Source organism: Pogoniulus pusillus, chromosome 7 (genome assembly GCF_015220805.1).
Source record: "Pogoniulus pusillus isolate bPogPus1 chromosome 7, bPogPus1.pri, whole genome shotgun sequence".
Lineage (NCBI taxonomy): Eukaryota > Metazoa > Chordata > Aves > Piciformes > Lybiidae > Pogoniulus > Pogoniulus pusillus.
Genome location: NC_087270.1, coordinates 37267890 through 37279578, shown reverse-complemented (window position 1 = coordinate 37279578; position 11689 = coordinate 37267890). Strand labels below are relative to the sequence as shown.

Sequence of the window (11689 nt, the reverse complement as noted above, 5' to 3'; positions counted from 1 at the left end):
TCAACCAAATTGGAAAAGACCTCCAGGCTCATCCAGTCCAACCTAGCACCCAGCCCTGGACAATCAACTAAACCATGGCACTAAGTGCCTCAGCCAGTCTATTCTTGAACACCTCCAGGCACAGTGACCCCACCAGCAATGTGGGCAGCCCATTCCAATGCCAATCACTCTCTCTGACAACAACTTCCTAACAACATCCAGCCTAGACCTCCCCTGCCACAACTGGAGACTGTGTCCCCTTCTTCTGTTGCTGCTTGCCTGGCAGAAGAGCCCAACCCCACCTGGCTACAACCTCCCTTCAGGTAGCTGTAGACAGCAATGAGGTCAGCCCTAAGCCTCCTCTGCTGCAGGCTGCACACCCCCAGCTCCCTCAGCCTCTCCTCACAGGGCTGTGCTCCAGGCCCCTCACCAGCTTCCTTGCCCTTCTCTGGACACCTTCCAGCACCTCAACATCTCTTTTCAATTGAGAAGCCCAGAACTGGACACAGCACTCAAGGGGTGGCCTGAGCAGTGCTGAGTGCAGGGGCAGAATAACCTCCCTTGTCCTACTGGCCACACTCTTCCTGATCCAGGCCAGGATGCCATTGGCTCTGCTGCCCACCTGGGCACACTCCTGGCTCATCTTCAGCTACTGTCTACCAGCACCACCTTGCAGCAGAAGCTCCTATTGGTCAGATCCTTGACTTTCAGAAGACACATGCAGCCAAGGTTCACAGCTCAGACCCAGCACACTGCCACATATCAGGCTGGGTAAACAACAACTATGAAGTGTCTAGAGTTGGAAGGGACTTTCTTGTGGCCTTTTGGTGGCCCTCTCTTGCTCCAGCCTCCATTCAGGGAGTTGTAGAGAGCAAGATGGTCTCTCCTCAGCCTTCTTTTCTCCAGATGAAACAACCCCAGTTCCCTCACCTGCTCCTCACAAGACTTTGTAGCTCAGTGAGCCCATGATTCATCCAGACATCAAGGCAGAGATGTAACCTGCCCATGGGCACATGATAGGTCAACTGACTTATCCATGGATGCTATCACCCAGGTCATCCATGACTGTGACATCTGTGCTGCTGTTAAGCAGGCTAAGCAGATCAGGACCTGATGGTATGGTGAGAGATGGTCACAGCACAGGTATGGTGAAGCCTGGCAGGTTGACTACATCACTTCACCTCAATCTCATTCTGGCAATCAGTATGTGCTAACCATGGTAGATAACAAGGGAATGGTTGGATAACAATGGTAGATAACAGGGAATGGCTGGATAACAAGTTAACCATAGCACAGCAATGTGCCCTTGTGGCCAAGAAGGCCAATGCGATCCTGGGGTGTATTAAGCAGAGTGTGTCCAGCAGATCGAGAGGTTCTCCTGCCCCTCTACTCTGCCCTGCTCAGACCTCATCTTGAATACTGCCTTCAGTTTTGGGCTCCCCAGTTGAAGAGGGACAGGGATCTGCTGGAGAGAGTGCAGCAGAGGGCCACGAGGATGATGAGGGGACTGGAGGGCATGGCTTATGAGGAGAGGCTGAGGGACCTGGGGCTGCTTAGTCTGGAAAAGAAAAGACTGCTCCCTACAATAGGACAAGGAGCAAGTTGAAGCAAAAGAGGTTCCACCTCAACACAAGGGGGAACTTCTTTACTGTAAGGGTCACAGAGCACTGGCACAGGCTCCCCAGAGAGGTTGTGGAGTCTCCTTCCCTGCAGGTGTTCCTCTGTGATCTGTGTTAGACAGCATTGTCCTGCTCTGGCAGGGGGTTGGACTCGATGATTTCCTTGGGGCCCTTCCAACCCCTAACATCCTGTGAGCCTAAGATCTGTCCTGGGAGATTTTGCCCAGGAGCCCTAATGGTCTCTAACAGCACAATTTAAAGCTGTTTCCTCTTCTCCTATCATTTCTTCCTTGGCAGAAGAGATGAATCTCTACCTCAACCCAGCCTCCTTTTGGGGAGTTGCAGAGAGCAGGAAGGTCTCTCCTCAGCCTCCTTTTCTCCAGGGTGAAACAACTCCAGTTCCCTCAGCTGCTCCTCACAAGACTTGTGCTCAAGACTCTTCACCAGCACCCTGGCCTTTTCTGGCCATGCTCCAGCATCTCAATTCCCCTTTTTAAAGTGGGGAGCCTGACAAACAAACACAACATTTGAGCTGCAGCCTCAGCAGTGCCCAGCACAGGGGCATGAACACTGCCCTCCCAGTCTGGCTGGCCACGGCATTATGGAATGACTCAGGGTCGCTTTCTCCCTTGGAAGCCGACAAGAGGAGGAGTGAGTGTGGCACCATGACCTGCCACAGCACTGCCTGCAGGGGGGTGGGCAGATGACCTGGAAAGCTCCCTTCCCACCCAAACCCTTCCACGATTCCCACTGCTTCCTCCCCACTCGCCCACTCCAACCCCTGCAACACTCAAGCGTCCTCAAACAGCCTGGCAAGCACAGGCTGCTTCCTCCACCCCACCTCAGAGCAGGGGCTGCTCACTGCTGCCCCAAAATTCCCTCCTCCCTTCCCTGGCCTCTTTCCAGCAGTGCCAAAGCACAGCAGATAGGAAGAAGACGACAAACAGAAGCCCTGCTCTCTGCCGATCCCTGGTGCCAGCCCAGCCCAGCCCTTCTCTTTATGCAGCCCTCGGGCTCTTGGGTGCTCTCTGCTTTCTCTTCGTGGAGACAGTGAGGAGAGCTTCTCCCTTCCAGCAAAACAGGACTCTGACAGCAACCGAGTCTGAAAGTGAAACTGGGAGCCGCTGCCTGCACTGAGCTGCTCAGAAGGCAGCACAAGCCCCAGACACACACACTCAGCTCTTAGACCAAGTCCAGGGCTGCCTGGTGCCACTATCCAGCTGCTGCCTGCACTCAGGCAGAAAGGCAGCAGGCACTTCGCAGCACATGGAGCTGCCAGCTGGGAACTTTATTGACCTGCTCCTTTTAACCCCTGGATCAGTGATTACAGAAAGGTTTGAAGTGCAGGGGACCTCTTGAGGTGAACTTGTACAATTCCACTGCACTCCGCAGGGACATTTCAACTACGGCAGGCTGCTCAGAGCCTCGTCCACCCTCATCTGGAAGAGCTTAGGGCTTCCATCACCTCCAAGCACAAGCTGTTAACGAGGCTGGGGTGTTAAGAAGATGGAGACCATCTCAAGAAGTTCAGGAGAAGAAGCAGCAGGAAGAAAAGGCCTGAAAGTCTAAAGGAGAAATCCACAGAGTCCAGACATGGCAAGACATTAACATAGAGGATTCATTCTGGTGGCAAGCTGCATCCTTTCTCCATCAGTGAGCACTGCCCAGCCAGCTTAGGCTTCTCAGAGCCTTTTTTGGGGTGCTGAACTAACTAGGGTGTCACCTGAGACCTAAGCACACAGAGGTGCAGCCTCAGCAGTGCCCAGCACAGGGGCATGAACACTGCCCTCCCAGTCTGGCTGGCCACGGCATTATGGAATGTCTCAGGGTCACTTTCTCCCTTGGAAGCCGACAAGAGGAGGAGTGAGTGTGGCACCATGACCTGCCACAGCACTGCCTGCAGGGGGGTGGGCAGATGACCTGGAAAGCTCCCTTCCCACCCAAACCCTTCCACGATTCCCACTGCTTCCTCCCCACTCGCCCACTCCAACCCCTGCAACACTCAAGCGTCCTCAAACAGCCTGGCAAGCACAGGCTGCTTCCTCCACCCCACCTCAGAGCAGGGGCTGCTCACTGCTGCCCCAAAATTCCCTCCTCCCTTCCCTGGCCTCTTTCCAGCAGTGCCAAAGCACAGCAGATAGGAAGAAGACGACAAACAAAAGCCCTGCTCTCTGCCGATCCCTGGTGCCAGCCCCAGAGCCCAGCAGCAAGGTCCTACCTTCTCTGCCAGCTGCCTGCCAGCTCCCAGGCTGGTGCCAGCCCAGCCCAGCCCTTCTCTTTATGCAGTCCTCTGGCTCTCGGGGTGCTCTCTGCTTTCTCTTCGTGGAGACAGTGAGGAGAGCTTCTCCCTTCCCGGATGCTGGGAAAAGTTCGGTGGAGCTCTATGGGAAGATGACTCTTTGATCACCACTATGGTTAGATGGCCAAATCCACTTTATTTCCGTGATACAGTGACTTATATGCACTTCTAGCAAGAGGTGGGCTCCACCAAGATTGGTTGCAGTCAGAGGGTCCAGAGTTACATGTAAGGTGTGCATAGGTTAACTTACCACAACATTCTAAGGGTCAGCCTCCCAGACCACCCACTCCAGCCCCTTTGGTTATCTAGTCTCTGCCCACTGCAGCTGTGTGTGGGGTGCTCAGTTGTTTACAGCTCGATTTCCTGGGCTACCAGGGCTCCAAGGACGTTCCCAGCACGGGTTGCCCATGTTTATCAATTCTTGTGTGCTCTGCTAAGGAGAATTTCTCCAACACCCGGAAAACAGGACTCGGACAGCAACCGAGCGTGAAAGTGAAACTGGGAGCTGCTGCCTGCGGTGGAGCCCAGCCAGGCAGCTCAGAGGGCCACAGAAGCCCCAGGCACACACATCAGCTGTCCCATCAGAGGGTGCATGGTGCACCCATCCAGCTGCTGCCTCAAGTTTGGGATGCAATGGACCTTTCAAGGTCATCTAGTCCAAACCCCCTGCAGTGACCAAAGCCCAAAGAGCAGGTTGCTTAGAGTCCCTTTTACGCTGACCTGCAATATCTGCCTCCTGCCTTGGGCAACCTGAGGCTGGGTCTCACCATCCTCTGCCCTCTGTCAATAATATTCTTCCTTCTATCTAATCTGAGTCTCTCCTCTTTTAGTTTAAAACCATCATTCTTGTCCCATCACAACAGACCTTGCTAGAAGCTTTGTGCCCATGTTTCTCATCCCCCCTGTTTCTCCCTGGAGCCCTCTCTTCTCCAGGCTGAACAATCTCAACTCTCTCAGCCTGGCCACACAGCAGAGCTCTTCCAGCCCTTGGATCATTTTTGTGGCTTCCCCTGGGCCTCCTCTAACAGCTTCATGTCTTTCCTGTGCTGAGGACTCCAGAGCTAGACACAGCACTGCAGCAGAGTCTCACCAGAGTGGAGCAGAGGGGCAGAATCCCCTCCTTCCACCTGATGGACCTGCTCCTTTGCAGCCCAGCACACCGTTGGCTTCTGGGCTGTGAACAGACATTTCCAGCTCACATCCAGCTTTTTAGCCACCAGCACCCTCCAGTCTTTCTCTCTCCACAGTGCTGCTCTCAGTCCCTTTATCCTTTGGATTGTGACCAGCCAGCCAGTTTGTCATCCACCAAACAATCTTCCCACCAGATCTGCCCTGACTCCTCCTTTCTCCACTCCTGCATCACCAGTGCCCTCTCATCAGAGCTGACTTTGCATCCACCCTTCAAAGAGCCTTGCAGGATGCCCTGAGGGAGATGCTTCAGCGACACAGATGCCCATTTCAGGGGCTGCATCCCTCCGGCTGCCCTGAGGGAGAAGCTCCAGCCTTGCAGGCACTGGTCCCAGAGGCACACAGTGCACTCCAGCGGCAGAGAGCAAACAGCAAACCACTGTTTCCCTGTGCCGAGGTCACGGCCGCAGACTGTGCTCTCCCTTATCAATAATTAACACCACGAGGGAGCTCCTGAAGCCTTTCTGCAAGGGAGTATCACCCTCTTCTCTGGCCCGGGGGAGGTTGGCTGTCTCCTGGTGATTGGATTGTTGTGCCCTATCAACACCCTGCGGTGTGGCCTCACCAGTGCCCAGTACAGGGGACCCAATCACTGCCCTAATCCTCCACTACAGCTCGTCCAAGCCATCCTGGCACCGAAGGAGGCACCATGCATAAAGCAGGGTGGTGCCACTTACACCCCACCCTGCAGATCAGCCAAGCATCTGCTGGCTGTAAGCACACCAGCCCCAAAAGGGTCCATGTTCATACCAAAGCTAGGGACCAGCCACTTTCAGATGGATGCCCCCCACCCCAGGGTGCACCCCAAGGGCCTTTCCAGCTGTGTGCCCACAGCTATGATGTGCCTTTTCCTGAGAAAGTGGGCATGAAAGAAAGATACAGCCCAGCTCCAGCCCCTCAGGGTGATGCCACAGTCCTCCAGCCTCACCACCACCATCAGCTCCTCACCTCAGGGCTGCTTCAGTGGAATCCTAAAGGTACCTCATGGGCATTATTCAGGAATCCACAAAGCTGCTCCCCCCAAACCTGCCTCTGCACTGCCCAGCTGATGCTGCCTGCCCAGAGACTCACTCATATCTTGGACACAGACCTCCTGGCCAGAGCCAGGATGTGCAACTTCTTGGATCAGCCTTGATCGAAATTTGGGAGCAGGAGCTTCTCTCTCATGATCAGGAAGATGTTTATTGAGGTTCTGCCCCCCTGCCAGCCCTGGGCACCAAGATGAGGCATTTCCCCAGTGCAGTGATGCCATTAGGTCTTGTGTCTTCAGGCCTTTGGGTGGGCGTTGTTTTAAGGCAGTGCCATGTCCAGCAGAACTGGTGGTGGGTGCAAGGGCAAAGGGAAGACTACACAGGGATGAAGAACCTTAAGACCAATGAGGCTTTGGTAGCTGAGGTGTCACGGGACATGAAGCTCGGGTGATAAACTTCTCTTGGGAGCTTGCTCGAAACTTGGTAAATGAGAACAGAAATTAGCAAATAAGGAAGAAGAGACCAAGAGTTTATGCAGAGGACAGCTGTAGAAATTCTGGCAGGGGGCCCCATGACCTCTCAAAGGCCACCAGAGAGATGCACCAGACGTGTAATAGATACGCAGATATAGGATCATAGAATCAGTCAGGGCTGGAAGGGACCACAAGGAGCAGCCAGTTCCAACCCCCCTGCCATGGGCAGGGACACCCTGTCCTAGGTCAGGCTGGTCAGAGGAGGGGCTGGAGAGGCACTTCTAGGGCATGGATGTAGCAGATCTTCTGAGGCTGTGGGACTGGTAGGGCTCACCCCAGCTCGCCAGAGCTCATGGGATTCCATGGAAGTCAACAGTGGTGTGAGGAGTCTGGTGGCCACCTCTTGGTGCCTCGCCTGGCAGCACTGGCCAGGTATGGGCATCTTCAGGGGGCCATGGTGACTTCGGGGCTCCCCTCAGCACCTCTCTTTTCTCATGTGATCACTTCCAGCTCCTGCTGGGTCCTCCCCATGGCACCATCTCTCCTCCTGCAGGCTCCAGGACTTCCACAGGGACATCATCTTCATTCTGGGGAGAGAGGTGATGGCAATCACAGTCAACCCAGGCGGTGGAGTCCATGGCACCCCCTAGCATCATCACAGCCGGCGACCACCCTCGACGCACAGCGAGGGCGGCTGGGTGCTTACCCCCCACGATGCTGAGCAGCTCCCTCAGCTCCTGCCGCAGCCGCAGTTGCAGCAGCAGCCGCAGCAGCTCCCGGCGCCGGCTCCGCGGGACCACCCCCATGCGCCGCAGGCTCCTGTCCGTCAGCCGCAGCAGGACCCGGCCGGACACTTGGTGCTCACGGAGCAGCTCCACCAGCTCCTCGGCGCCGCCCCGGGCAGCCAGCCAGGCACCCACCTGCTCCACCGACCACTGCCCTGCCAGCTGCTGCTCCCACCGGGCACCCTCCGGCACCTGCGCCGCGGGGAGAACGCTGAGCTGGGCTGGGCTGTGCCCTCGTCCCGCAGCCTGGCACCTCCTGCTCACAGGAGCCATGGGCTCAGGCTGGCACCTGCATGCCAGACCTCCCCTTCTCGGCCTGAATCACAGAATCAACCAGGCTGGGAGAGACCTCCAAGCTCAGCCAGTCCAACCTGGCACCCAGCCCTGCCCAAGCAACCAGACCATGGCACTAAGTGCCTCAGCCAGGCTTGGCTTCAACACCTCCAGGCACAGAGACTCCACCACCTCCCTGGGCAGCCCATTCCAATGCCAATCACTCTCTCTGACAACAACTTCCTCCTCACATCCAGCACAGACCTCCCCTGGCACAACTTGACACTCTGTCCCCTTCTTCTCTTGCTGCTTGCCTGGCAGAAGAGACCAACCCCACCTGGCTACAACCTCCCTTCAGGGAGTTGGAGGCAGCAATGAGGTCAGCCCTGAGCCTCCTCTGCTGCAGGCTGCACACCCCCAGCTCCCTCAGCCTCTCCTCACAGGGCTGTGCTCCAGGCCCCTCACCAGCTTCCTTGCCCTTCTCTGGACACCTTCCAGCACCTCAACATCTCTCTGGAATTGAGGAGCCCAGAACTGGACACAGCACTCAAGGTGTGACCTGAGCAGTGCTGAGTCCAGGGGCAGAAGAACCTCCCTTGTCCTGCTGCTCACACTGCTCCTGATGCAGGCCAGGATGCCATTGGCTCTGCTGCCCACCTGGGCACACTGCTGCCTCATCTTCAGCTACTGTCTACCAGCATCCCCAGATCCCTCTCTGCCTGGCTGCTCTCAGCCACTCTGTCCCCAGCCTGTAGTGCTGCTTGGGGCTGTTGTGGCCAAACTGCAGAACCCTGCCCTTGGCCTTGTTCAGTCTCATCCCATTGGCCTCTGCCCACCCATCCAGCCTGCCAAGGTCCCTCTGCAGGGCTCTCCCACCCTCCAGCAGCTCCACAGCTGCTCCTAGCTTGGTGTCATCTGCAAACTTACTGATGCTGGACTCAATCCCCTGCTCCAGATCAAAAGTAAAGACACTGAACAGGACTGGGCCCAGCACTGATCCCTGGGGCACACCACCAGTGCCAGCTGCCGACTGGATGTGGCACCATTCACCACCACTCTCTGGGCCCAGTCCTGGTGTCTGCCCCCTCAGAGACCCACAGAATGGTTTGTGATGGAAGGCACTTCCCCAGATTATCTGGTAAAGCAGGCTGCAGCCAACAGAGCAGGATTCTAAGAGCCCTGTTCAGCCTGACCTGGAATGTTTCCAGGGATGGGGCATCTTCCACCTTCCTGAGCAATGGGGGCCAGACCCTCATACTGGAGAATTTCTTCCTGCTACCTAGCCTGAACCTCCCCTCTTTTAGTTTGAAACCATTACCCCCTGTCCTGTCCCAACAGGCCCTGCTAAAATGCCTGGACCCACTCCAACAGGTCTGTGTCTCTTATGTGCTGAAGACCCCAGAGGTCTCACCAGAGCAGAGCAGAGCAGCAGAATCCTCTCTGCTGGCCACACTGCTTCAGATGCAGCCCAGGAGACTTGGGTTCCTTGTTCCCATTCTCTGCCCATGGGTGCCCCCCAACTCTTGTGGCCCAGCCAGAGTTACCTGTGAGGTGTCTCCAGCCCCCCATCACCTGCCCACACTCACTGTGGCCGTTGCACATCCCTCCAGCGGTGCCTCTGCCCTATCCTGCCCCTGGGGGTCCATCTGGGGCAGCCTGCAAGGGCAGCTCGGGTTCCCTGCAAACAGAGTTTCATCAGCTGGGGGTTCTGGGGCTTGCCCCAGACCAGTCTCTGCCCACTAGATAAACCCACCCAGCCCCTTGCCCTGCAAAGCACTCCATGCAGTGGTCCTAGCTCACTGCCACCTCCCTGAGGGGATGCGGGCAGCCATCCTCAGTGCCACTCAGTTTGTGTTCCCTTGCCCCCTCCTCAGTAGGAAGAAGCTGCTCACCAGAGTGCCAGGCCAGTGCCCACAGCCAGGCCCCATTGCCTGTCTCCCTACATGTGTGTGCAGAGCCTGACACACCCAGGAGGGGTGAGATCAGCCCTGGCTTGCCCATGCCTGCTACCTCTGAGCCTCAGGGTGGGGACACCAGCCCAGTACAGATCCCCCAACTCAGCTGGGACCCCTTGCCCAGCCTCACCTCCTCCACCTCACCCCTCCACCCTGGATCGATGCCAAACACCAAGAGAATGAAAGAAACCTTTGCCCTGGCCCTGCCTCTGTAGGCACAGTCCCATGCAGGACAGCCTGGCCTCACCCAGCAAACAGCACTGCCAGGCTGTGAGGGACACCCCCATACATTTTCAGGGTCACAAAAGAACAAAGGCAGGCTCCACCCATGCCCAGAGCTGGTGAAGAAGCCCTGCAAAGGCTCCCCCACCTTCCCTCCCAGTTCACTGCAGCTGGCTCACCCTCTTTGCCCCAAGCATCATCCACACACAGAGGGGCACAGGACTTACCTCAGTAACTTCACCTACAACGATGACAGTGGAGAGGGTTGCAGCATGTGGAGAGGATACAGGAGAGGCACCAGCAGAGCAAGCAAGGGAAGCAGGATGAGCCTCAAGGATGAGTCACATCCTGAAGGGCCTGCCCACAGAACATGCAGGAACTCAACCCCCACCTGCAACAGCCCACAGAGCTGCTCTGCCCCCACCTCGAGGTCCTGAAGGGGGATTCAACACCTCAAACTACAGCAAAAATGATCCACCATGGAAAAGGCAGGACAGATCAGAGCTGCAAGAGCTGGCCAAGGACACCAGCAACACACTTGCATAAAATTATCAGATCACAGCTCCAAAGGACCTTTAAAAGTCACCTGGTCCATCCCCCTTGCAGTCAGCAGGGACATCTTCAACTAGAGCATAGAAGCACAGAATCAGTCAGGGTTGGAAGGCACCACAAGGAGCAGCCAGTTCCAACCCCCCTGCCATGCCCAGGGACACCCTACCCTAGAGCAGGCTGCACACAGCCTCACACAGCCTGGCCTTAAACACCTCCAGCCATGGGGCCTCAACCACCTCCCTGGGCAACCCAGTCCAGCCTCTCACCACTCTCCTGCTCAACAACTTCCTCCTCCTCTGAGCAGGTGGCTCAGAGCCCTGCCCAACCCGAGCTGGAATGCTGGCATGGATGCAGCACCTACCACCTCTTTGGACAGCCTGGACCAGTGCTTCACCACTCTCACCACAAACAATTTCTTCTTTAAATCCCTTCTTTTAGTTCAAACCAACGACAGCAGCACCACGGAGGATTTCCAAGCAGGAATAAACTAGAGCCACTCACTGTCACACCTGTCCCTTATCTCGGGTGTGGCTCTGACCTGCAGGGCCAGGAGGCAGCTGGTGGGTTGCAGAAGCCATTTCCTCCCTACGGAGGAGTTTGTAAGTTGCTTTGGTTCAGGCCCCCATCAGCAGCCAAGCACCACCCAGTTGCTCACACATCTGCACCTCAGCTGTCTGGGTGGGATGGGAAGCAGAGCTGGGTCCATATGGAAAATGAGACCTCACAACAGGCAGAGTGTTACCCGGAAAGATATGATTTAACCCAGGGGTTATGCTCCAAAGCCCTTGCACACCTTCACCCTGGTCAGGTGAAATACTTATGCTGCCAAATCACACCTACTCAGTGCAGGGGTAGGGGTACTGCAGTTAGTGCTGGGAGTAGGTGGAGTTGTTGCAATCAGTTCCTGGAATTCATTTCCATACTGTCCCAACCCTTCACGCATGCTCATTGCCACCTGGTGGCTGCTTTTGGGGTCTTTGGGAGGAAGGCTGACGTCTTCCTCAGTCTGACCTTTTGTCCACCTGGCATCAGTTGTGGGTCACATTCTTGGCTGGAGTCTCCAATGTGCTCATCTTTGAATACAGCATTCTTAGAGTCATAGAGTCAGGGTTGGAAGGCACCACAAGGAGCAGCCAGTTCCAAGCCCCCTGCCATGCCCAGGGACACCCTACCCTAGAGCAGGCTGCACACAGCCTCACACAGCCTGGCCTCAAACACCTCCAGCCATGGGGCCTCAATCTCTCTGGGTGACCCAGTCCAGCCTCTCACCACTCTCATGCTCAACAACTTCCTCCCCACCTCCAGCTTTGCTCCATTCCCCCCAGTCCTGTCACTCCCTCACAGCCTCTAAAGTCCCTCCCCAGCTTTTTTGT

At 56.3% G+C, this 11689-nt stretch overlaps 1 protein-coding gene across 1 annotated transcript; it reads right to left on the bottom strand.

Moving 5' to 3' along the window:
• Window positions 1–6161: 6161 nt before the first annotated feature.
• Window positions 6162–10061, bottom strand: LOC135177163 (sterile alpha motif domain-containing protein 12-like). Its single transcript, XM_064146804.1, has 4 exons — window positions 9992–10061; window positions 9174–9265; window positions 7236–7506; window positions 6162–7116 (listed from the first exon to the last, which is right to left on the bottom strand). Exons 2-4 carry the CDS (start codon window positions 9231–9233, stop codon window positions 7112–7114), a joined length of 336 nt encoding a protein of 111 aa, XP_064002874.1. The 5' UTR covers window positions 9234–9265; window positions 9992–10061; the 3' UTR covers window positions 6162–7111.
• Window positions 10062–11689: the final 1628 nt, after the last annotated feature.